The sequence below is a fragment of the Triturus cristatus genome, chromosome 5_1 (assembly GCF_964204655.1).
Source record: "Triturus cristatus chromosome 5_1, aTriCri1.1, whole genome shotgun sequence".
NCBI classification, from domain to species: Eukaryota; Metazoa; Chordata; class Amphibia; order Caudata; family Salamandridae; genus Triturus; species Triturus cristatus.
Window position 1 is genome coordinate 429,267,632 of NC_140587.1, and position 26,980 is coordinate 429,294,611.

The 26,980-nt window shown below is 50.5% G+C and overlaps 1 protein-coding gene across 1 annotated transcript in view; it reads right to left on the reverse strand.

Annotated features, from left to right (window-relative positions):
- Window positions 1-26,980, reverse strand: part of MTDH (metadherin) — a 381,806-nt gene that overhangs the window by 296,802 nt on the left and 58,024 nt on the right. Inside the window, exons 4-5 of the mRNA XM_085605211.1 lie at window positions 1,291-1,455; window positions 317-544 (exon numbers count right to left, since the gene is read on the reverse strand). Of these exons, the coding sequence (XP_085461337.1) occupies window positions 317-544; window positions 1,291-1,455 (393 nt within the window). The remainder of the gene's footprint in view (window positions 1-316; window positions 545-1,290; window positions 1,456-26,980) is intronic.

Here is a 26,980-nt window from a genome sequence, read left to right on the forward strand (position 1 = left end):
GAAATTTCGGGTGCAGGTAAGAAGACACCGTAAACTTTTCTAAGCTTTTGAGGTCAAGTTATGATATGCAAAACTCTAGTTTTGATCGATTGTGCAAAAACAAAATATCAATCAAGCGGTCAAGGACAGTTAATATTCTGAATTAGCAATTAATTTAAAAAACGATAATTGCTTTTGGCAGGAATCACGTATGTAGAAATGTTGCACTTTAGACAATACAGCATTGCTTAGCACCTTTCCTCACTCCCATCACATGTAGTTCTACAATCAATTCTGTTTGCAAACATTTCATATTTAAAGAATAAATGTCTCTTACGAATGCTTTGGAAGTATGGACGATCACTCCAGGGTGCACTCCAATCTTTGCCATTGGCATCGCCCGAATCCTGAACCCACGTTGAATTCTCAGCCTTCTTCTTTCCAGCAGCTGATGATGGTATCGACACCCACTTCTCTTCACCTCCAATGAGCTGCGGTATTTTAATAGGCTTTTCATTCCAGCCACCTCCATTAACAGTAGGCATTACGGATGATTCAGAGGAAACTAGAAGGAATAATGACGGATGAGAAACACTGTCTAAGGTGGCAAACTGAAGAAAGAGTAAATGCTGGTTAACTTAATGGCTTCAGGTACTTGCTGCTTACTATTGTATAGTACTTTGACTTTCAGAAAAGATTCTGGATTATTTTGAGGCTATACTTAAGCAATACATATTTTCCTAGCATACTACTGTCAATTTATAAAGAAGTGAGCAATGTCTATTACAAGAAATACAGGCCTCGTGACAATGGCGTAATGTCATCCTTAACAATAGTTTGACAAAAGGAGACAAAAACCTCAGAGTCACAGGGAATAAATACCAATGTGACCATAATTCAGGTTTGCTGAGCATCAGTGAATTCAGCCAAAACATACTTCATGCAAAACAGAAGTAAAAGCACGTAACATTTTTAATGTCTATAGCACAAAGGTCAATTTACTCGCTAAAGCAACTATGGATCTGTATAAGGCTTTCAATAAAATAGTTTAAAGAGGTGCATGTTTTATACATTCACCATATAACTTTGTTAAAATGTGTCAAGTATCGCAGATCCATTAAGAAATTGAGGCATGAAGAATTAATTGCATAAGTGTGTCGACGCCGTGTTGAACAACTGTAGACAGAGAAATTTGCAATAGGTTTATACCAAGTCCATCATATCCTGCACATTTTTTATTCAGCTAGTCAAACAGACATCATTCAAACAAATACAATATCATAAGAAAGCATTGAGGATGACTGAAGATACCTTTGTTTTTTCTTATCCCAACTGGAAAAGAGGACAGATTAGTTAGCGGTTCAGTGGCAACCAAGGAGGAGATTTCCACACCCGACGACTCTGATTCACCAGATCCTTTAACACGCTTGCGATGTTGTCTTTTCTCTTTGTTACTGATTTTGGTTTCCCATGTCCCTGTTGAATACCCAAAAGACAAGATTAAACTAGGACAAACAGTGGGAAATCCCAACCGATATTAGGACACATTTACAAAATGAAAGGGCATGCTGCACGGACTTGCCGGGAACTCTAAAGCATGGCACATTAGCATGCTTGTGTAAGTCTTTTTGGCCCAGTTAGAAGCACGATCTTTATTTAGCCTCAAAATCTTGGCATGTTACACACTGGTTACCCATCTGTAATGACAGTTTGAGCTTAAAACACTTCTAGATTACGGCTGTGCATTTTCCTGCGATCTAGTGTTTTCCCTAGAAACTTTGCCTAGTGCCACAGTACAAAGTCACAAATGTCAGATTCTCTTTTTAGGTCGAGCCTGGGCAGTACATGTGCTGCTGTGAGGCATGCAGTATTGGAGTATTAGCTTTAAGCTCCGCCCACTCTCCACCCATATTTTCAATTGGCTTGTGTCATTGTTCTTCGTAAAGGCTGGCTTCCGATTCCTTATTAGGCTGGTTAGTCCCTCCTTGGTACTGCCTGGTCTGCATTTGTTACCTCCGATAACGCTTGGACCTTTTACTTGTCTTATAAACGATCTGCTTTATCTGGGCTGTGAGCACCATTTTGTTTAAAGATTTTTTGTACTTCTGTATATATGACAATGTTGAGTTTTGCAACAAGTCAATAGTGTGTGTATATATGTTTTTCATGTGTCTTAAAGTTCGAGATGTCCGTCTCTTTTTGTATATGTGTTGTAAATATTCAATGTGAAGATTTGAAGGGTTTGTTTTGATAAATGTGGTGAAGGCAACCCCGTATGGAAAAAAAACACAAAACACAAAAAGAAATAAGAGAATTACTTCTCATGGCCCAAGTCAAATAAACAGGACTTCTGTGGCAAACGTTGTTTCGTGATTTATGGTTCCAGAGGTGTCCCCCATGTTTTTACAGTTTACATTTTGATTCCGGCCTCTGGATTCCTAAACTGAATCAGTCCCCTATATATTTGACTTAACTTTAATATGGTGACTCTTGCCTTACTGTTGCGCACTCGGCATCCAAACATTGTTTTTTTTTTTAACAAACACGGCGCCCGCTCAGCACCCCCCTCCCACCCCCAGGCGCTATGCTTTAGGTTTCAGCACGACGCCCACTTTTACAATAAACATGGGCACACAGATCAATGGCTACCGCCACCCACAGCGCCCTCCCGACACGCTTTAAGTGAAGAGCATTTTTACATTTAGTTAACATATGGTAGTGTTTAAGAGGCTGCAATGCAAGTAAAACATTATTACTTTTTGTTTCGCAACGAGCTTTAGCTTTAATATGGCACACACTCCCTTTTTTTGTTGTGCACTCGGCACCATTGATTGTTTTATTTAAATTAACACGGAACACACACCAATGGTGCCTGCCGCCCGCAGCTTCCACCCCCTCCCGCCGTGCTTTAGGTTTCAGCACGACGCCTGCTTTTAGTTTCAGCACGGCACCTGCTTTTACATTTGTTCAAGCGGCTAGCAGAGTGACTTTCACTTTGCCAAACACGGCCGCAAAATTCACCAAAGGAATGCAGGTGATGTAAGTAATTCCATACTTGACGTCAGAGAGCACACTCTCACATTCCTTAATGTGTGGCACGAGCCATTAGTTTCACACTCAATCCAGGAATGGAGGAGTGGGATTGTTTACTTCCTGAGCCATCTGTGTTGAACTTATAAGCACAGGAAAAAGTTCTCCTTTTGCATGTTATGTCACCTGAAGAAAAAAAGCTCTATGGCTTCCCTGCACGTGCATATGCAACAGAACTGTTCAAACAGACATATTGGAAGGATGCAGTGCATATTTCAAAACAAGCATTTGCAGTGCAATAGGTCTCGTATTTGCGCGAGTTTGAGCTATTTGCATTGTAAATGAATGCCTTTTATTTATGTTTTGGGTTTTAAAACAAAAAACATTTCCATTAACAATACTAATAGCTTAAACTCTCACGAATGCGAGACCTATTGCATTGCAAATGCTCGTTTTGTGTTATTCTTCAGCTAACTTTAAATTTCTTTCAGAAGAAACTCGTTACTTACCTGTAACTCCAGTTCTCCAGCAATGATATATTTTATACATTCACATGCTTGAAACCATTCCCAATCATCAGGCTGGTATTTCCAATCTTCAGGTTGGGATTCCCAGCCTGAGAACGGGGAATGATTCAAGCAGGTCAATATATAAAAGATGCAATGTTGGAGAACAATACAGAATTTGTGCCTCTGTTTTTGGTTTTATATCCATGGTAAAGAATTTAGTGAATGTGTGTACTGATGACTATGTAGATACAATATCTACATCTTTAATAGACACATTCGCAAAATGTGATAACGTTTCACATTTTTAGGCCTGGCGACCACTTAAGCTGCCTCACAGGCCTCAGATCTTGCTAAGAATTTATAATAAAACTACATACATGTATATGCACAAGGGCTTTTGTTCAGCCCACTTCGTGAAGGTTCATTCACATTTTGCTTCTGGCTGCCACAGCATCAAGAATGGGATAGCCCATTTCATTCATTGGTTATCTTCCACTTTGAGTAAAGGCAATTTGCCTGATCACATGTGCACGCACAGCTGCGTGAAAAGGAGTACATTTCAGTGCAAGCACTGGTGTGTCTGGTCAGGTGGGCTGCTCATATATAGTCTTTTATTTATTGCATATGTTTGCACATAAATACATAACACATTGGAATCTTGCCAAGGACAAACCTGTTTGGTTTGTAAATGCTTGTTTCCTCTGGAGTGGGTCCTTGGTGTGTTGCTTAAGGTCTTCCCTACTAGTCTTTAACACATTTCAATTGTGTGTACTATGCATCTTGCTAAGGTTCCTTTAGACACTTTAAGCCCTTTCTTTGTGCACTGTTCATGAAAGAACTGGTAGGTGTTTATCAATGACTGACTCTCCTGTACGCAGAACCCATTCTTACATCCAGTGTGTATAGGTCCTTTCAGACTGTGTCTTTGGCTGTTGGGAAAAAAGGGGATAGTTGAATAGGTTGATAGACTTTGGTATAAAGAAAGGAATGAAGGATACAAAGAAGGAGAAGACAGATGAAGCACAGAAGAAATAATGCAGAAATAACAGAATGTGAAAGGGAACTGAGAACCAGAAGTTAAAGAGGTGGCAGTAAAAGGAAGGATACTCCCTGTGGTGCAGCCAGATCTTAGAGAAGCATTGATGTAGGGCACCCATGAATGACAGGTGCCCCAGCTCAATCTGGGCAAATATTGAAAGAATGATGCACCAATTAGAGGATAAGAGTGCAGCAGTGCGAGTGCAGCAATGAGCTGGTGTTGAAGCAAATGCCAGAAGATAAAGAAGTGCAGCACAAGCGAATAATAAGATTAGTATAGCGAATAATGGGTGCAGTAACGAAAGAGTACATGAATGAGTGGATACATAAGTGAATGGTGGAGTAGTAAATGAGTGAAGTGACCTAGAGAATAAGTGCAGAAGTGAAGGAGTACAGAATGCACAAACATTACAAAATTTTGAAGATTTTATGACTAACTGGAATTTAAAATACTTTCTATAGCACTCATCAGCTGGGAAAAGATCCCAACATGCTTATTAGTTTCAAGAAGCTGTTAGTATGTAGCGCTTCGGAAAGTGTAATAAGCTGGCTCTGCATATGGTTATACCGTGCACAGAGTCCAGGGATTCTCCAAAAGTGTACAGGGCTCAATGTAAAACCCAGCTCTATTAGTGGTAAATTGGGCGAGCTGCCTTAAGCCTAACAAAGAGGAGTGTAAGACATGTATTGCACAACACTGACCAATAATGGACACTACTCAAAAAGCAGATCCACACCAATTTTAGAACAAGCATTTGCAATGCAATAGGTCTCGCATTTGCAAGAGTTTGAGCTATTGGCATTGTAAATGACAATGCTTTTTATTTATGTGTTTTGAAAACCTGCAAGCGGTGCTTATAGTCCTTGCTTACGAGAAGCAAGGCTGGCAGTAACTGCGCCTCTTTTACTGCCAGCCTTGCTTCTTTAAGTACAAAGTGCGTATTTACACACCGTTTGCAAGTTTTCAAAACACAATGTTAATAGCTCAAACTCTCGCAAATGCGAGACCTATTGCATTGCAAATGATTGTTAGTTGTGATTCCACATGTGACCTGGAATTTACCCTGCATGTAAAAATGTGTCAGGTGCACTTTTGGCAGTCCTTGATTCTTGCATCCTCTGTGTTTACAGTGTAAGGCAAGACGGGGGTCGGGACTGCAGTCAATAAGAAAACTCACTTTGCATGCTGCAAACAATCGCAAGGCAGACATCTGGGTTTCCCTAGACAGACTTGGTTCATAATTCATAAATTTACAGAGCGTCACAGCTCAAAACAATACACCCTTGCCCCACCCACCCCCACCACTGGTTCTCGTATGCTCAGTATTCCACCCAGTCCACCGTCCTGTCACACATTAAAAAACTGCCACCAACTCGGAACGTTGCAGGTAAATGGGCCCTGGGTTGGGTTGAAATGAAACATTTGGGCCATGCCGAGGAGGAGAGCAGCAGCAAGTGCACAGAGGGAAGTGGATGACTGGGAAATAAATGGAAAAACTCGGGGCAGTGGCATGCACCAGAGAAACTGCCAATCATGGCCAATGTACAGCTACATATGGATCCGCCGGTGCTTCCTTCCGCAGCCCTTCCCTCCCGGTACTGTAATCTAGTCAGCGCACGGAGCCGTCACGAGTGCAGCGGGGGCATTGTCTGAGCGCGCGAAACTGAAAGCGTGGTGGGAGCGCACAAGACGCCTTGAGCGTGCACATCGGGTGTCCCGGCGCAAGCTGAGGATCGCCAGAGAAGGCACACCGTCTATCCGCGCTGAGGCTGAGAGTCTGAATATGAGGCCGAACTGTCCTTGAGCCTGGCATGCACCAAAACACGCTCCTACGGCAGCACAGCTAGCGTGACGGCAGTCGCCTGGGCAGAGAGGTACACCGAGCTTCCCGTGAGCTCTGGGGACACGCTGCAGGGCATCACGCTGAAGTATGGCGTAACGGTAAGGAATGTGGGGAGGGAGTAGTTGTATGGAGGGGGCGTCAGAGGCTGAAAGGTTCTGCCGCGATGCCTTTGTCCTGGCGGGGGAAAGAAACGAAGTCTGTAGTCCTGGAAGAATATAGTGGGGGTCGGCAGATGGCGCAGGGCTGGCTGACACTGGAGGGGGTGCAGTGACAGCTGGGGATTGAAAAGGAGCGACCTGGTAAGATACGCAGGAGGGTATGTGGCAGTAGGAGGAAGCGCTTGCCCAGGCAAGTACTACTCACGGTGAGTACACTGTGTGCTACCGGGGCCACTGCTCTCTTTGCACCGTCTGCCGCCGCGTGTGCTCCTCTGCTGCTTCTGTCTGATGTGAGCGCTGAGAATAAACAACAAGCTGTCCACACGTGTTCAAGTAAGCGTGGCGCGCACAGACAGGAGATGTGCACGCCTAAGGTGCGAGCAGGGGTTGTAATAACGCTGCGAGCCGTACGCGTGCACATCTGTCTTGCCGTACGCGTGCACATGTCCTGTCCCCCTTCCAAACCCAGTCGACAACAATAGATCTCGCCAAGGCGAGCTGCGCAAGTGCTACATCGCTAGGCGAGACCTAAAAATAAGCCTTGTTTGTACTGTAAGATTTTCGGAGTTCGGCCCAATGCGTTTCAATGGAGACTGAGGGTGCTTGGAGCCACGCTGCGTCCGGGTATTAGATCGGTTGCAGGGGCCAAGCTTTAGGGATTAGGACCAGCCCATGGGGTGGGGCACAAAGCAGCACGAAACCTAAACCACCAGCTGAACAGTGGCGGCCAGGTGCACAATTCACAATGCAGGCGCTGTTGTAGAGGTCAGCCAACGCTGAATTCAAGATCAGGATCGCTGGGGAGACTTCACTGGACAGGTGAGCCACTCAGACTCGGGCTGTGGGTACAAAGTGGGCAGGACTTGCGGTTCCAGGTAGCAAAGGAGTCCTTGGAATTGAATTCTTGTGGACAGGTCTGCTGTCCACAGGTGATTGGAGTCTTTTTTGAAGGCAGTAGTCTTCCCAGGGTTGTCAGAGGTCGCTGGCTGCATGACAGGTCGCCTTTTGGTTGCAGGCTCTTCAAAGCTGGAGACAGGCCAGCAGGGCTGGGGCCAAGGCAGCAGTCTTTAGGCTTCTCTGCAAGGTCAGCTTTTGGATTTCTTTTTTTCTTAGGTCATTGCAGGTCTAGTTTTCAGGTCTGGGGGAGCCACCTAAATATTAAACTTGGAGGGGCGCTAGAGGGCGCCGGACCAAGATGGCCGCACGAGAGTGAGGCTCCCGCCGGACCGGGCACATTCATGACCCTTTCCTGCATCCTGACCGCACTATCCGGTGCCTCACCCTCACCGCTGTGACCGCTATGCCCCAGGCTACGCTCCGGTGCCAAACACTCCTTGGAAGTCCTCCTGAGGGTCGAGATATCCGCTATGTTTCCCCGGAGCGGAGTGGCGAGCCCTCCTGCGACCTGCACCTCCTGGGGGTGACTATCCACTAGAGCCCGGTGCTTTGAGGCCTACACGACGACTGCGATTTCGGCTCCGTTGGTCGAAGTGTGGGGCCGGAATGCCAGCTGCTGCCCCTGCTTGGGAGGCGTGATCTGCGCGGGACGAGCGGGGAGCCCTCTGGAGCTGGGGAGCCTGTGCCCGAGACTCGGGCCTGGCCGCGTCCGGCTCAGCCACGTGGGCTTGAGTGCCGAGCTGACCGCTGAGGCTTCCCCTGGGACCGGAGACGCTGGCTGGAGGCCTGACATCTGGCATCGGAGGTACATTGAGGAGCTGGTGCTGTGCTGCCTGCTTGTCGCGCTGAGCTTCCCCCCGGCCGGGGACGGCCCGTGACGCCGGCATAGCCGCCTCTGTCTGCGATAGGATTTGGCCCCCCCCCGGGGACGAAGAGCACATAGAGCCCCTTCCTCCGTCTTTGCGCCTCTGGCTGGAACCCTGACCTGTGAGCTGCTGACCACACCGGGGGCCCCCCCTCCCAGCTGCTGAGAGCCTCCCTGGGATCGGGCGGCTCTGGGCTCGGACGTTCCCCGCTGCCGCTAGAGAGAGTGACGGGGGCTGGGATCCTTCGATTGTCTGGCTGCGCCGTTGGGCCGCTGACTGCGGTCTACTGCGGGCCTAGGGACGCTGCCTAGTATTGTCCGGCTGAGGTGGGCCTGCTGTCCGTGGGGCCCCCCCCTCTCTCCTCGACTTCGTTGGCTGCGGGGTGGGCGTGGAGGGTCGGATGCCCGGCGCCATGGGGCGCAAGGACGCTAAGCAGTCCAAATTGCCGTTTGAAACCCAAAAAGCCCCCACGCCGCCGCCCGAGCCTGGCCCCTCCGTCGCCGGTCCTCCGGACGAAGACTGGAAATCCCTCCTGCTGGGCTTGAAACAAAGTCTTTCGACCATAGACTCCAAGATCGACAACATCACTACCAGGCTGGATGGAGTGGTCGCCAAGCTGGACCAGCATGACGCCCGCATAAAGGAGACTGAGGACAGGGTCTCCACGCTGGAGGACGGAGCCGCTTCTGCTGGACGGCATATGACACAAATGGACCGGCTTCTCAAAATAATCGCCGACAAGAACGAGGACCTAGAAGCGAGGTCCCGTCGCAACAACGTTCGCATTCTCGGCCTGGCTGAGACTACCAACACTGGGAGACTGGAGGTCTTCGTCGAGAACCTGGTGGCCGAACTGTTTGGCAGAGACTCCTTCTCCCCGCACCTCGTGGTGGAGAGAGCCCACAGGTCCCTCGCGGCCCGTCCCCCTCCTGGGGCTCAGCCGCGACCCATTATCGCACGCTTCCTCAACTATAGGGACCGGGACGTGGTGCTCCGTCGCTCGCGAGAGATGGGAACTGTGAATTACTGCAACACTACGCTGTCCTTCTTCCCTGATTTCACCGCTTCTGTGCAGGAGGCTCGTCGGAAATTCACCGTAGTTAAGAAAAAATTGCAGTCCCGTGAGATCCCCTACGCGATGCTGTACCCCGCGAAGCTGAAAATCTCGCACCGTGGCAAACAACTGTTCTTCCAGCAGCCACAGCAGGTGGAGGACTTCCTCAAACAACATAGTAGTGACTCGGCCAAAGGGGGCGCGGAGCCACGACGCTCTCGGCCGTCCTCGCCGATGGAACGGCTGGACTGAATGAATTGTGAGGATGCTCCTCTTGGCCTGGTATGTTGCCGTGGCCGGACTTGCCTGAATGGGCCACCGTCATTCCTGGTGAGGTACTTTTATGTTTATTCACCAATATGTCACTTGAAATATTGTTGTCACATTATGTGCCCGGTCGCCCACCTCCGTCCCATACTGGGGCCCTGGATTATGCCTGGGTCCTCGTGGGTGTAAGTAGGGAGGTGGATGGCAGGTCTGGCGCCCCTAGAGTTCGATCCCCCAATGGGCGCTCCCCATTACGCCCCTTTCCTCATCAAGGCAGGGGTGGTTACTGCCAATGTTCTGGTTGTTAAGATGGGTTTGGTTGGGGGGGTAGGGGATGGGAGGGAAACGTGTACCCGGCCAGTTGGGGTTGCCGGCGTGGGTGGGTTGCTGTTCCGACTTTCTCCGAGGTTTCTTGATAGCTCCGGACGAGGTATGAACAGCCAAATGGGTTGGGTAAATACGGGGGACCTAAGATTGAAATGTTATGCTGAGTGCTATGTGCAACCTAGACCTAAGTATACATGCCACGCACACCTCCACCCGGGGGAATGGGGGACCTAACTGACACGCGCCCTGCGCCTAACTTTCGGCTGCTCTCCTGGAATGTTCGCGGATTGAACGACACACGGAAGATGAGGCAAGTTTTGAGTTACCTGACCAGGCAGGGAGTGTCCGTTGCCTTGCTCCAGGAGACACACTTGAAACCGGGAGGGACCCCCCCCTTCGCATCGCGCTGGGCGGATAGTAGGGTGTTCTCGTCTTACTCGAGCTATGCACGGGGTGTTACTATCCTGGTGAGACGCGGGGTTGGGTTTATACTTGCTGGGGCAGAGGTAGATCCTGGCGGGAGGTATTGCATGGCATGGGGGACACTCCACTCACATACAATGCTGTTTGCGTGCTACTACGGCCCTAATACTGACGACCCTTCCGCACTCCTCACTATGTGGGGAAGGATTCAGACCCTCGGAATATCGCACATTCTACTGGGGGGAGACTTCAACACTGCACTCAACCCTGCAATGGACAGATCACGCCCGCAGGCGTCGCACTACACAAACACGCAACGTGCGTTAGTAAACCTAGTGGATGAGCACCACTTAGTCGACGCCTGGAGGCATTGCCACCCCACGCTCCGACAGGACACACACTACTCCGCAGTGCATTCCTCCTGGGCACGTCTTGATTATATATTCCTTACGCCGGGCCTCTCTCCTTGGCTGGGCGAGGCGCTCCACCTCCCCCGCACATTCTCGGACCATTCCCCTGTCCTGCTGTCCTTCCGCATCCCCCTTGCGGTATCGCCATACCTGAGCTGGCGCCTAAACCCCGCGCACCTCACGGACCCCGTGTTTCAGACGGAACTAGAGCAAGACATAAAAGATTTTTTTGAACGTAATATCGATTCCGTCTCTAGCCTCGCTACTGTTTGGGAGGCGTTCAAAGTCACCGTAAGAGGTTGGTGCATAGCTAAGGGGGGGGGGGGGTCCTCAAGTCTCTACGGGGAGATCTGCGCAGGCTGGAGAGCGAGCTGCGAGTGCTAGAGCGCGAAATGGAAGGGAACAATCGGAGGCCTGACACTGCGGCGCGGCTCCGAGAGAAACTCAATGACTACACGGAAGCTGCGGCCACCGAAAGCAAATTTCTGGGGCGTCCCTTTGTCGCTAGGGTGTACGGAGAAGGCGACAGACCGGGCAAGGCTTTGGCCTCCGCTGTTCGCCCCCCACGATACCACAACTACGTTTCCTCCCTGCTTGATGAACGGGGCACCCCACAGCGGGACCTTGCGGCCCAACTCAAAGTCCTCACAGACCACTACACTAAACTTTACACATCCCACAGGACTACACCGCTCGTCCTGCATGAGTACCTTGACGACACCGCGCTTGCATGGCTGGGCCCCTCCCAGCAGAAGTTCCTTCATCACGAACTAGAACTAGACGAAATAACGGACGCCATAATGGCCATGAAGTCGGGCAAGGCGCCGGGATCTGACGGGCTGCCGGTTGACTTTTACAAGGCCTTCAAACATGTGCTGGCCCCCATTCTAAAGCAGGTGTACTACTCTGCGTTGGAGGGGGGTGCCCTGCCGGCCACGATGCGGGAGGCACTCATAACGTCACTGTTGAAACCGGGCAAGCCATCGGACCATTGCGACTCGTACAGGCCTCTTTCGCTACTAAACACGGACGTTAAGATTTTGGCGAAGGTCCTGGCTACGCGTCTTAACCTCCTTATGGAACGCCTCGTCCTCCCAGACCAGGCCGGGTTCGTTCCCAACCGCGCGACTTCCCACAATCTGCGCACGCTACATGCGGTGATGCAGGATATTGACCCTTCTAGCGAGGCAGCTGCGGTTTTCCTTGACGCCACCAAGGCGTTCGACTCCTTAGAGTGGGATTACCTTCTTGCCTTGCTGGAGCGGATGGGCATGCCATTCAATTTCCTAGATTGGATACGGCTGCTGTACGGCCAACCTCGAGCTACGGTCCTGCTCAACGGCGCCCGCTCCCCCCCCTTCGCGATCCATAGGGGTACCAGACAGGGGTGCCCTCTCTCCCCGGTTCTGTTCGCAATCGCCATAGAGCCCCTTGCGGCCAAGCTTCGGCAACATCACAAACACCGCGCCCTCATATATCCTGAGCGCCAACTACTCATTGCCCTATACGCAGACGATATGACTCTATATGTGCACAAGCCGCGGGAACACCTGAACCCTCTGTTACGCGAGGTCACCAAATTCGGAGCCATCTCGGGGATACAAATCAACTGGGCAAAATCGGCCTTGTTCCCCTTGACTGAGAACACCACGCAATTTCCTCTAGATTACCCCCTGGTGTGGGAATCGGCCGAGATAAAGTACCTGGGCATTCAGGTGGCTAGGAATCGGGAGGCCCTGATTAGAGGCAACTATGGGACGGTCATTGACAAACTCACGGACAACATTACTCGGTGGATGCGCCTCCCGCTGTCAATGGCGGGGCGCATCTCGCTGATAAAGATGGTGATTCTTCCCAAACTGTTGTACCTCTTCACCAACATACCGTATAGCCCTGGCGCCTGTTTCTTTCGCACTCTTGACTCCCAGTTGTCGAGACTTATCTGGGGCGGGAAGCAAGCCAGACTTAGCTTGCGGACCCTCATGTTGCCGTATCACCAGGGGGGGTTTGATGTCCCCAATTTTTGGCGATATTATGACTGTGCACAGGGTCACTTCGCGGCCTACTGGTTCCACCCCCCTCCCTTTATGGCGCACTTGGCAGTAGAGGATGGTTATATGAGGCCAGAGCAACCCTCCGGGTATTTATACACGACAGCACGCACGGAGCGTAGAGACCCCACCACGGTCGACTGCACGGTCAATGCCTGGAAACGTTTGGCAGGATATATGGACGTGAAATTCCTATACTCACCCCGCATGGCCCTGGCGAATGATCCCAGATTGAGCGTCACTCGGGAGGAGATCGGCCGTAGGCTACTCACAAAACTCGCGATTCACACTTGGGGGGATTTGTACCACCAGGGGAGTTTTCGCACTGCGACGCACTTCTTTGGGGACAACTCTCCCTCGGTTATGGAGACCTTCTTATATGTTAGACTTCGGCAAAACATCAGGGCTGTTACGCCTGACTTTCCGGGGGAACCGGACACCGTGGCGCCGTTACATGCTCTATTGCAGAAGGGAATGCCGTCACACGTGGTCTCCATGCTGTATGGACACGCGCAGGCGGCTCCATCCCCCCCCCCTCTTCGTGCACGCCCCAGTTGGGACACAGATCTGGGGGAGCCGCTGTCAGATGAGCAGTGGGAAGAAAGCTGCTCTCATACCAACGCGGTGACAGGCAACGCTCGTCTTAGGCTAGTTCATTTTAAATTCCTACACCGCCTCTACTTTACCCCCGCCAAACTGCACCGTCTCGGACTCCGTGACAGCGATCGTTGCTTACGATGCAGACGGCCAGGAGCAGGCTTCATGCACTTAGCATGGACGTGCCAGGCCGTGGCAGCCTATTGGGTAGCGGTGTTTGCGGCCCTCTCTGACATGATCGGGGTAAACATTGAGCCCTGTCCTCGGATAGCGCTGCTGGGTCACGCTGATCCCGCTGTCAAAACACACCGGAAATTTTTCGCTTTGGGATTACTGCTGGCTAAGCGACACGTCGCGTGCCGGTGGGGACGGGGGCGAGCGCCCAAATTCAAAACCTGGCTGGACACAATGACAACATGGCAGGAACAGCAGCATAGCTATGCAGATCTTTTGCCGCACAGGTCGCGCCCTAGGGACCTTTGGGGCCCCTTGGCTGAGTACCTCCTTCGCTCACAGGTTTCAGGCGCATCCTCCGCTGATGCGGCGGATGGCGCTGACGGCTGATGTGGCCTGCTCCCCTCCCCTTCCTCAGACCTCTAGCTCCCCAGGCGCAGGGGCTTACGTCCCTAGTATGATGGTCGGGGCAGCATGGGCCCCGTGGAGCTCCTGCTGACACAGGTTGGTGGTGTGGCGGACCTTCCGCCCCCCCCCCCCCCGAGGACTGGAACGCAGCATAGTCCGCCCCCGGTATGGCATCACATACACGGCACTACAAGTAGATATTCATGACGCGCTTCTCACTTGGGTCACTATCATTTCCTCCCAGAACATGAGACAGGTCTGTGGGGCGTAGTGCGATGCGTTGTTGCTTATCGACTGCATTTCAAGATACACGGCACTGCCCTCACAGCACCACGCTTCACCCTTTGAACACCTCATACAGAGTATGGAGGGCTACTTCTGGGAGGGACCAGTTCACAATGCACTCGTTTTGGGGTTTGTTATTAAAGTTGAATGAAACCTCAGGTATTTCACGCTCTCATTCCGCTTGCCGGTATGCCGACTCACAACTGCTTTCTCCAACAGCTTTCCCTTCACCACTACGCGGCCGGCCCGAATGGGTTGTAGGCGACATGCTGTGTACTGTAGCTATGGCTCTTCAAAATGTGATGCTTGATTCTTTCACTGCATGTTGTCGCTGCCGGCCTGTTACCTCAGGATGTAGGCGTGGAGCTGTGTGTTACTCTTTCAGGATCAATAAAGGTTTTTGAAAAAAAATAAAAAAAAAAAAAATAAAAATAAATATTAAACTTGGGGGCATTTTAGGGGGTTGCAGGTAAGGCCAGTGGGTATTCTACCAGGGATCACTAAACACTCAATTATGCCAACATGCTGTGGGAGGGAGCATACACCTAGCCCCGACTGGAGGGGTCTCCCCATCTTCAAGATGACCGGGACTGAAAGATGTGCTTCACTTCAACTTCCCCACCTTAGGAGTGGAGTTGACAGAAGGGTGCACACCTCTTGCTCTTCTTGGCTTTTCTGCCCAAAGTGGGGGTCTAACCTGGAGTCTGCCATCTGCTGTTAGAACAGAGGCTGGGGGAGTCACATTAAGGCAGCAGGCCTTTGAAGCTTCCCCTTCGAGCACTGGCCCATCCTGGGGGAGGTGTGACACCTCGGCCCAGGATGTGCATTGTTTTGGTCCCAGAGAGCAGAGGCTCTCCATCCAGGGGGTCCAGAAACATGTCTAGGGGTGGCTGGCTGCCTAAAGCCAGTCAGAGCCCACACCAGGGTCAGTACGTTTTCAGGGGGAACACCCAAGATGCCCTCTGTGTACATTGTATAATAAATTGCACACTGGCATCAGTGTGTATTTATGACAAGGAGTTGTTTGGTATCAAACACTCCTGGTTTCAGTGAAACCATCATGGTGCTGGGTAACTAGAGTTGTCAAGTTCCGAGCCCATGTATTCCTCATGGCTTCCCTGGCACTTACAATATTTAAGAATTGACTTAAGTATTGTAGGGGCATATCTGCTCATGCAGATATGTGGTCAGTACACACTACACCTTAGGGCTGTAAGGCCTGCTAGAGGGTTGACTTACTTTTACCTTCAGGAAGTGCTGCCTGGCATGGGAACCAGGCAGATTGCCATGTTGACTGTCGTTTTTAATTTCACAGGGGCATAGTCCTATTGAGGGGAGTCCCAGGGGACCCTCTTCAGCTCCCAGGCCCTGGGTACGACTTACTAGGGACTTATAGGGGAGTAGAAGTACCAATTGTGTATATGTTTTAGGGAAGAGAACTGGCACAGGGGACCAGATTGGTAGGGACCCTGTGCCCTACAATCGAAACCACATCAGAACCAGGCAAAAAGTGGTACCCAACCTTAGACCGTGAAGAGACTCTGGGACCACCCTCCCGAGCAGTTTTTGGGGGGGCCCTGAAGAAGACTTATTTTTAGGGTTACCCTCTTTCCCTTGGGGGGCTTTTTGGCCTCTTTCTTTTGGTTTCCCCCACCAGTGGTAGTCTTGGTCACCCTTCTTCCCCAATTCAAGAGGAAAAAGTGGACCTAGGTCTACCAGGAAGCTCCTGGGGACAATTACTCTAAAGGTGCTCCTTCATTATCAAACTATACAAACTTCAAAACCATGTACATTGTTACCATTTAACCAATCTACTACTGTTTTCACTGAAAAATCTACAAAATCTACTCAGGTTTGGCTTTGGGTTGTCTTATACTCCCTGAATCTGATCCTATACTCCTCAGTGCTGAATCCAAAGCCCTCGATCAGGGTACCCTTAATGAGTTCAAAGGCCGTAGCATCTTTCTTATTGAGTGCCAGGAGTCTATCCCTGCACTTCCCTGAGAACATTTTACAGGATAGCACTCCACAGCTTCCGGTGGACCGGTCTACCAAGACAGGCTCATTCAAATGCAATGAACCACTTAGTAATATCACCCTCATAATTTAGGGACAATCCATCTGGGGATTTTTTTTTTTGTTTAAACAGTTTTTATTAAGGAAAAGAAAAACATAAGGCAATGACAAGACAATAGTTGGGTCCACAGTATACTTTTTCACAGTGCAGTGCAGATGGCTCCCGAGAAGTCCAATACACTCCCTTCTGGTTAATCATAGCAAGAATGTCCAGTACATCTACCATGTGGCCATTACATAGATAATCAAATGTGTAAACCTGATACGCACGCCAGTTGGCATTTAGTAATCGAGCAATCACCTTATTCAGTTCCGGGTGAGGGTACATGATCGAGATCAGGGAGATCCAGTAATGTATGTCATTCACGCTGTAATTCAACTGTAGGACATAAACAGATATTGCCTCTATAGCTATTCCACTTCACCCATTTGTGGTTCAATTTCCTATGGCAGCCCCTATGCTTGAATACATCCTTCTCAGCAATCATTGCCCTGTCCATGTCGACCGCCCAATCCCGCATGGTCGGTGCTGCCTCCCCCCCCCACTCTTTTGGGGATTTTGAAGTCAAAGTCTACCTCCTTATTTATTATTTTGCTTCCACCAGAGATGGGTCCAAGGCCGAGCTCAGCTTTTTCTTTTTCTATGGCCAGGAGACTAGCTTCTCTTGGCCAGTTTCTGAAGATCTGGATCTTCAGTTTTTAACCCATCTGAGATACTACTGGCATCACTCCCAGTGGTATTACTATTTGAGGGTGTTGTGATGGACTCCAAGTCCCCTTTGTCTACTTTGTGGGAATCATCATACTCTTCCCCATTGGGGAGAAGATTGCTTTACCATGGCCTTGTCATTTTCTGCCAGTAACTGCTGGAGAGGAACTTTTGCGGGTTTAGGATCCATGGCAATCTTCCATGCACTGCACAAATTTCAGAAGTGCATAGGTGTGGGGGTTAGGATGAGCTTCTGGCTGGTCCCTGGAGTATCAGTCACGGTTTTTAAAGTAGTTTGGCATTTATTAGTATTTACAAGAAAAAATGCTAAGGCTTTTAATTTCTAAAGACTGAGGATTTAACCAAGGTCCCATCACTAGTTTAAATAAATTTGGGGCTGGGTAAGTAGAATTGTCGAGTTCCCAGCCCATGTATACCTCATCTCTTCCCTGGAATTGACTGAAGTATTGTAGGAGCATATCTGCTCATGCAGATACGTCCTCACCTGGGGTATAGTGCACGCTACCTTAGGGCTGTAAGGCCTGCTATAGGTGTGGCTTACCTATACCTTCAGGCAGTACTGGCTGGCATGGCAACCAGACAGAGTGCCATCTTGACTTTGTTATTCACCTCACAGGGGCATGCAGGCTGCAAGGGCAGCGGTGTGGTCCTAATGAGGTGGGGGAAGGTCCCAGAGGACCCTCATCAGCTCCCGGGCCCTAGGTACCCAGGGCACTACTTACGAGGGGCTTACAGGGGGGTAGAAGTACCAACTGTGGATATGTTTTAGGGAAGAGCACCGGCACAGGAGACCTAGTTGGCAGGGACCCTGTGCACTACAATCAAAACCAGGCAAAAAGCGGGGGCTAACCAGGTCAAGAGGTGCTTTCTCACAGAAAGTAAAGCCCCATTTCACCAGACTTCCCACCCCCCCCCATGTCCTCTAATTTGAAGTAATTACATAAACTTATGTGATTCGTAGTAAGTACGTATAGCATGTAGACTGTGTATTAATGTTATTGACCTAATACAATGTAAATGACTGGATAATTCTTGCTATGTTGAGATTACCAAGTATGTATACATTTACTGTAGGTGCTATGTTCAATTGGAAATAAATATTGCAAGAAAAAGTGAAGTGACCAAAAAAGCAGCAGGACATTGGTTTACAAAGTCAATGTGCATAATTACAGAGGATACGTACATCTAGCATAAACAGTAACGAGCATGACGCAAGGTGCTGAAGATTTCTGGTCTACGTACCCAAGTTAAGTTTCCACTGCGAATACCCAAGTAATATCAGTTGTCAGTGAGGAGGCGAATTTGGAGGTATAATCCCACATACCTTTACTGCGGGCCGAAAAATAAAAGGTGCTGGGACAGTTTCCTTTAAAGGCAAAGGGGAGGAGGGATGTTGGAGACATGCCAGAGTTGACTTTTAAAGATGCCAAGACTTTTATTAAGTGTCAGGATTTTGCAGGCATGTCTAATACTACAAAAGCCAGCTTGTTACTAGTTTACAAGACTAAATACTGAAGCAAAACACTGATATATAGCTGTGCCAATCCAATGTTTAAAAAGTTTGAGGTGAGAAGATTAGCAGTATCGTTAGTGTTTGTAGGCTGCTCTCCACCTAAACTTGGGAACTGCGCAGATTTCGCTGCGTGCATGAATGTTTATTTTGTTTTTTGAAGGCAAGACTGGAACTCTTCCTTGTGAAAATTAAAACGGAAAATCTTAATGTACTGAGTAGTGCGATTTAAAATACACACAGAGATCGATAATTACTAAAAGTAATTGGGGGACTATTCAATCACTTACAAGTGTTCCCTAAAATAGACATACGAGGTGAATACAATTGTGTTAGAAGTAATGTTAGTGATTAAAGTGAAACATCTTTTACATTTCTTTAAAAATCATTTTGAATATAAAAATTGTGTCATTCTGGATGTGCTACGCTCCAAAAAATCATTTAGTAGATATTGTTATGGACATGCTCAAATGCTTTTAACGACAGGTTTCAGGGAAAGCATCAAATCGACAGGTTTCAGGGAAGGCATCAAATCAACATGTTGCAGAAAGGTTACAACTTCTGCATGTAAATGGGTGATGCAGCAGGCTGTAAATAAATCTAGGATTTATGTAGCATAGATGGAATTCTTTAATTATAAATCTTATTTGCATCCTTGCAAAGGATAGTATGAGCAATAGCCATTGATGCTTAACCTGTGTTCATCACGGCAAAGGAAATAAACTTTGTACTGCGACATGCAATGTAAGGGAAGTAGCACAATTGTTTTTATTTAAATTGGCACTTAACTTTGAAGAGGCAGGTCTCTCGCAGATATATTCAGATAGGCAAATGCATACAGGGCCTTCTATTTCTTTAATAAAATATTTCCTGTAAACTGAAATACAATTACTAAAAGAATTTCAGTATACAAGTAATATTGCTTTCTACGGTAGAGATATTAGAAGACCCAAGGCACCTTCTAGAAATTATTTCTAATAAAAGATTATTGGCAATTAAATATGCTGCTTCGTTCACACGTTTGTAAAAATATTGCAATTCTAATTAACTTTTAGGTTATGTTTTGAGCATGTAACAACAAAAACATAAACAGGTTGGCTTTCACAATCATTTGGAGATTATGGTATAAAAACCACACACACAGACCTCATCAGCTTTAGACACGCAGATGAATCACATAGCATTTAAGACCTGTTCACAGAGGATTGAGTCCAAACTCCCTGAGCACATTTCAGTATGGGTGCACAAGTCTCTGAAAAATAATATTCAAAAGTAGACTTCTGATGCCTTTGCTTTCAGGTCTTGCAGTAAAAGTAGTAATGAACAAGATACTTACCTTCGGTAACGATATATCTGTAAGAAACATTAGTTAGTTAGATTCCTCACCTTAGAATATCCCCAGGCGTCAGGCTGGATCCGGAAAGATTGGTCAGCAATACCCTTGCGTGTCGCTAGGCGTCGTCTGCGGCTCCGCGTCCGTCGTCTTCGTGATCGCCGGGATGACGTCGTCTGAGTACTTAGACACCGCCCTCGTGCGCTGACGTCAGTTCTTGTACATAGCTTTCCGCGCCAGGAACGCAGAGCCATGCAAGAGACCGACACTGGTGCCAAAAAATTCTAGGGCCCTGAAAGGGATGACCTCAACCCTAGATATCGGTTCGCAGAATGGGGAGGATGGGTGGGGCGGTGAGGAATCTAACTAACTAATGTTTCTTACAGATATATCGTTACCGAAGGTAAGTAACTTGTTCATCTGAAAGAAACACGTTAGATTCCTCACCTTAGAATAGATACCCCAGCAATACCAACCCCGGTGGTGGGCCTGCGAACCAAGATCACACCAGAAAGTCCTGGAGAACAGAACGGCCAAAGAAGCTGTCTCTCCGGACTTGGCTGTCCAGGCAATAGTGTTTGGTAAACGTGTGCAGCGAAGCCCACGTTGCTGCCTGACAGATGTCCTGCAAGGGGACTCCCCGGCCCAGGGCAGTGGTCGCCGCTGTGGCCAGAGTGGAATGGGCCCTCAGCCCTACAGGAGGTTCCTTTTTAGCTAACGAGTAACAGGCCTTGATACACAAAACGACCCACCAAGAGATGGTTCGTTTGTGCACCGCCCGCACCTTCTTAGCGCCCACGTAGCCAACAAAGAGTTGGTCGTCCATCTGGAACTGTTTGGTGCGGTCCAGATAGAAAGACAGTGCCTGCTTTAGGTCCAGACGGTGGAGCCTCTCTTCCTCTTTCGAGGGATGCGGAGGCGGAAAGAAGGTGGGCAGAGTATCAGACTGTCCGATGTGAAAGGCAGTTACTACCTTAGGAAGAAAGGAAGGACGAGTACTGAGAACAACTTTGTCCAGATGGACAGAAAGGAAAGGAGGCTTAGAAGAGAGGGCCTGGAGCTCACTCACCCGTCTAGCAGAGGTGATGGCAACCAGGAAAGAAGCTTAAGAGTTAAGAGACGAAGGGGACAATTATGAAGTGGCTCAAAGGGAGCGCACATCAGGAAGGTCAATACAAGATTCAAATCCCACTGAGGCATTACGAAAGGGACAGGAGGAAACATGCGAGTAATGCCCTTAAAGAATCAAGAAACAGGGGATCTGAAAAGAGAAGGCTGATCAGGAAGCCGTAAGAAAGCAGAAATAGCTGAAAGATATCCTTTAAGGGTGCCCAGAGCAGAGCCCTGCTGGGCCAAGGAAAGAAGAAAGAGCAGAACCTCAGGGGCGGAAAGGGAATCCACAGCCTTTGCTGTGCACCATGCCACAAATTTGTTCCACCTGCAGGTGTATACCGATTTTGTGGAGGGACACCTAGCTGCCAGAACAACATTACAGACTTCAGGAGGCAAGTCAAATGGCATCAACTGCCGCCGCTCAATCTCCACGAATGGAGGTGGAGGCTGGACAGGTTCGGGTGGAGGACCGTCCCCTGCTGCTGCGACAGAAGGCCCTCCTGAAGAGGCAGTCGTATCGGGGGAATCGATCGACAGACTGAGAAGCTCTGGGCTTGCAGTATCTTCGTGCCCAATCCGGAGCCACAAGGATGAATTGGGCCCCGTTGCGCCTGTTCTTCAGCACTCTGGGCATATGTGGAATAGGCTGAAAGGCGTACAACAGACCGCAACTCCACTCGCGACGAAAGGCGTCCCCGAGCGAGTGCCGCCTTGGAAACTCCAACGCGCAGAACTGCTGACATTGCGCGTTCTCTTCGGTGGCGAATAGATCTAACCAAGGCTCTACCTACTGCCGAAAGAGGCCTTGCGCCACGTCCGAGTTCAGACACCATTTGTGACCCATCATGCACCAGTGGCTGAGTTTGTCCGCTCTAGCGTTCAGAGAACCTGCCAGATGTTGAACCACCAGGGAGATGCCCTGATGTTCCAGCCATGTCCAGAGGCACAGAGCCTCCTGACAAATGGTCCACTTGCAATACCACATGGCGGTGGTGTTGTCCGTGAACACCAGCACTACACTTGCCCGGACAGAGGGAAGGAATGCCTTCAGTGCAAGCCGGATCGCCGGCAGCTCCCGAAGGTTGATATGGAGCCGGGACTCCGCCGGAGACCAGAGGCCTCTGATCTCCACCTCTCCCATGTGGCCCCCCCATCCCAGGAGGGACGCATTCGTCACCACTACGTGCTCCGGCTGGGGTAGGGAGAGGGATCTGCCACTGACCCAATCGCAGTCCGTGAGCCACCACTGCAACTGTATCGCAGTGCCCTCCGAGATCAGGACGTGGTCAGACAGGTTGCTCCGATGCTGGGCCCACTGAAACTTCAGGTCCCACTGCAGAGCCCGCATTCGCCATCTGGCGTGATGTACCAACAGGATGCAGGAGACCATCAGACCCAGAAGCCGCAGCACCAACCTGACCGAAACCCGGGATAGAGGCCGAAAGATGGGAATCAGAGCCTGAATATCCTGGACCCGCTGTTCCAGAGGATAGGCCCAGAACTGCGCCAAGTCCAGAACCACTCCGATAAAGAGGAGCTTCTGGGAGGGACTCAGATGCGACTTCGGCACATTGATGGAGAACACCAGCAAATGCATGAGGTCGGCCGTAGTCTGGAGGTGGGAGACGACTGCCTGGGGCGAGCCTGCCTTCAACAACCAGTCGTCGAGATAGGGGAAGACTGGAACCCCCAATCTGCGCAGATGAGCTGCGACCACCGCCATCACTTTCGTGAACACCCGAGGGGCACTGGTGAGGCCGAAGGGGAGCACGGTAAACTGAAAATGCTCTTGGCCCACCGTGAATTGCAGGTAACGCCGGTGGGCCGGCAGGACGGGGATGTGGAAATAAGCGTCCTGCAAGTCCAACGCTACCATCCAATCTCCAGGGTCTATGGCAGCCAGAACCTGAGCTAAGGTGAGCATCTTGAACTTCTCCTTCCGGAGGAAGGCGTTGACGCTCCTGAGGTCCAAGATGGGGTGTAGGCCCCCTTTGCCATTCTTGGGAACCAGAAAGTAGTGGGAATAACAACCACAACCTACTTCTGGGCCAGGAACGCGCTCGATGGCCCCCTTGGCCAAGAGGGCCGCAACTTCCTCCTGCAGAAGTTGCAAGTGATCCCCGAAATTCAGTGGCACTGCGGTGGCATGGCTGGAGGTGTCGCCTCGAAGGGGAGGGAGTAGCCCCTTCGGACGATTTGCAGCACCCACCTGTCCGATGTGATGGTACGCCAGTGGAGCAGGTGATGGCGAACTCTGCCGCCCACTGGCGTGGAATGGGCCTGAAAGCTCGGACTAGGAGGGCTTTGAGGCAGATGCTGCTGGGGTAGATGTTTCACGGACCGGTACGTTGTCCCCCTGTACCGCCTCGGCGGAATCCGCGTCGAGGTTGGTTCTGCAGCGTGTGGGTAGGCGGAATTGAGGGGGCGCCCCTTCCTTGGCCACGAAAGGGGCGAAAAGCGGAAGTTTGCAGGCGCAGGGCCGAAAGGCCCAAGGACTTGGCCGTAGCCCTGGAGTCCTTAAAGTGCTCTGGCGCACTATCCGCTTAGTCGCTAAAAAGGCGACTGCCATTGAAGGACATGTCCATGAGGGTGCTCTGGACATCCCCGGAAAAACTTGTGGACCGCAGCCAGGCGTGGCGACAAACCGCCACTGTGGTCGACATTGCCCTGCCCAGCGAGTCCGTTGTGTTCAGTCCACATCGGATTGCATGCCGTGTCACAACCCGCCCCTCGGCAAGAGCCTGGGCAAGCCGTGTCCGGGCCTCCTCCGGACACTGGGGCAGCACGTCCTGCACCGTATCCCACAGGGAGTGGGAGTAACGGTCCAAAAGGCACGCGGTGTTTATAGAATGCAACCCCAAACTAAGGGAGGTGAACAGTTTCTTCCCAAACTGTTCTAACCTTTTGGATTCCCGATCCGGGGGAGCGGACGGGAAGGAGGTCTGGGAAGTAGAGGCCTGGATAACCAGGCTCTCAGGCGTGGGGTGGAGAGACAGAAAACTGGGGTCACCCAGAGCAGGGTGGTGGCGCTGGGCCACGTTCCGGTCCACAGGAGGAACTGTGGAGGGCTTGGACCAGGTGCCCTTCAGAACGTCAATGAGTGCTTCATTGAACTGCAGCAGAGGCTCCGAGGAGCTTGCTGACTGTTGAAGCACTTCGGTGAGGAGGTTCGTCCTCACGGCCACAGCAGGCAGCTCCAGCCCAAGGGCTTCGGCTGCCTTGCGCAGCACCACAGAAAACGCAGCACCTTCCTCCGAAGCCACGGTCGGAGGAGAGATGAAGCCAGTGTCAGGGGAGGTGTCAAGACCACTGGCATCCCCCAGTTAGTCTGCCCAGTCCTGAGATAACTGGCCCTGCCGGGCCAGAGGGTCCTCAGACCCCTCCCAGTCGTCACCGTCATCCGATTCCTGATATACAGGTGGAATGATCAGAGCCGGGTGGAAAATGAAATTGCCACCCATCGGCGTCGGGTGCGGCGCCGGGCCCGGACCGGGACTATACCGGGGAACGGCGTCGTCCGAGGGTGGCACCGGAGGAGTCAGGGCCGGCGGAGGGGTATTGAGGTCAACCGGCGCCGACAGGGATCCAGGCCTGGATCCCTCGGGGACCTGCGGCGTCGGGACCGGAGTCGACGACGGCGCCGGGGCCGGAGCCGCCAGCTAGCTAGGCCTCCCAGTCGAGCCTGCAGGGCCCAAAGGAGCGCCGCCAGGCGTCGACGACGGAGCCAGACTCCTCATGGCCATGAGGAAGGCACTGACCTCCGCCGGAGTCGCGTCAGACCCAGGGACCGGAGGGTATGGGGTCGGACGGGACTCCTGAGGCTCCGATGGAGCCGCGCGGGTGGTGCCACCCGAACCCTCAGCCGAGTCGCGTGACCGGCGAGGGGAGCCCTAAGAGCGATGTCGCCTCTTCGACTTCTTGCTATACTTAGACTTACCGGATCTCGAAGACTTGGACCCCGATGAGCGGTGGTGGCTGCGGCTCCGCGACCGGTCCCTCAACCTCCTCCTCGACCGGGACCTTGAACGGCGTGGAGCCAACTGCCGGAACTCGAGTAGCTTGCGGGACCGCGCCTAGCTTTTTAAGTCAAGGCCCGGCAGTCGAGGCACGACTCTGCATCGTGGTCGGACCCAAGGCAATAGAGGCACCAGCGGTGGTGGTCCGTGACCGACATCAGTCGGTGACAGGAGTCACAAGCCTTGAAGCCAGGCATCCCTACCGGCACCAGAGTCGATGTAGACGAGAATAGAACCAAAAGAGTTCAAAAAGTTTTATTCAAAAAGTGACTAAAAGGGTATGCTCTTTCCGGATCGGCGCTCACTGGCTTCTTTGGCCGTTCTGTTCTCCAAGACTTTCTGGTGTGATCTTGGTTCGCAGGCCCACCACCGGGGTTGGTATTGCTGGGGTATCTATTCTAAGGTGAGAAATCTAACTAACGTGTTTCTTTCAGATGAACAAGTTACTTACCTTTGGTAACGATATATCTGTAAGAAACATTAGTTAGTTAGATTCCTCACCGCCCCACCCATCCTCCCTGTTCTGCGAACCTATATCTAGGGTTGAGGTCATCCCTTTCAGGGCCCTAGAATTTTCTGGCACCCGTGTCGGTCTCTTGCATGGCTCTGCGTTCCTGCCGCGGAAAGCTATGTACTAGAACTGACGTCAGCGCACGAGGGCGGTGTCTAAGTACTCAGACGACGTCATCCCGGCGATCACGACAACAGATGCGGAGATGCAGACGACGACTAGCGACGTGCAAGGGTATTGCTGACGAAAAATCTTTCCGGATCCAGCCTGACGCCTGGGGATATTCTAAGATGAGGTATCTAACTAACGTGTTTCTTTCAGATTCATGCTGCTCCAGGGCAACTGCAAAGGATCCATGTCAAGCTAGAAATGGTCAGGCAGGCCGGAATGGCCGGCCGCATAGCTTTGCTGGGCAATCACTAGCTACACAGGAATAAAGAATCATAAGGTTTGCATGGCAACTAGTGTTGGAAGGTCACCTCCAGGAGCAGGCCAAGGACATGGACAACTGCTTCCTGCAGAAGAGAAGTGCAGGAATATAGTAAGAGTCACTGAATTAATGCCTGCATCCTAAGAGCAAAAACAACAGTTGATGGACAGAATGCAGAACAATGTCATACATTCACCCCAGTACAGAGATTTGGGCCTAAATCCATCGTTTTTTTGCTCACCATGCCGTTCCAGTTTGAACCCAGCCATATGCAAATCAGTATTGACCCTGTGCCTCATGGGAACAGTTCAGCCCTGAACTGCCAAACCAGGTTCTCGCTGGACTGGAAACAAGCATCCTAGGACTGGTTTCGGAGTTCGGGCTGGACTGTTCCCATGAGGCACAGGGTCAGACTAATTTGCATATGGCCATGTCTATACTGGGGTGGCGGAGTGAGCTAAAGAATGATGATGGATTAAACCCAGATCAGTTGACTGGGGGCGAGTGCTTGCAATGTTAAACACTCCGTCCATCATCCCCTTTGGTTTTGCTTTGCATCCTAAGAGCAGCATGAGCTCCAACTGTCACACTGTTCAAGAATGACGGCACCATGGGTGACTTTGGATACAATAGCCCATTGATTAAAGATGGAACCCTACTCCATAGTGATTGCTAGTTGATGCTGGGACTTCATAGAGCACTTCAATGACAAAAGCGCAATGGCATGTGATGTACAAAGCAGAACAGATGACACACCAGGACTGAGCACCAATGATTCTCGGACCTCAATGGTCTCGTGACCTTACAGTCTCCACCATAATGCTCACAAAAGATCTCACAAAATTGTGTATGGAGCATGACATACCGCACTGTTGTTGAGGCCTGCTAGGAACTCTTGTCTTTTTGTCATTTTTATTGCCATTTGGTTACAATACACATAAACA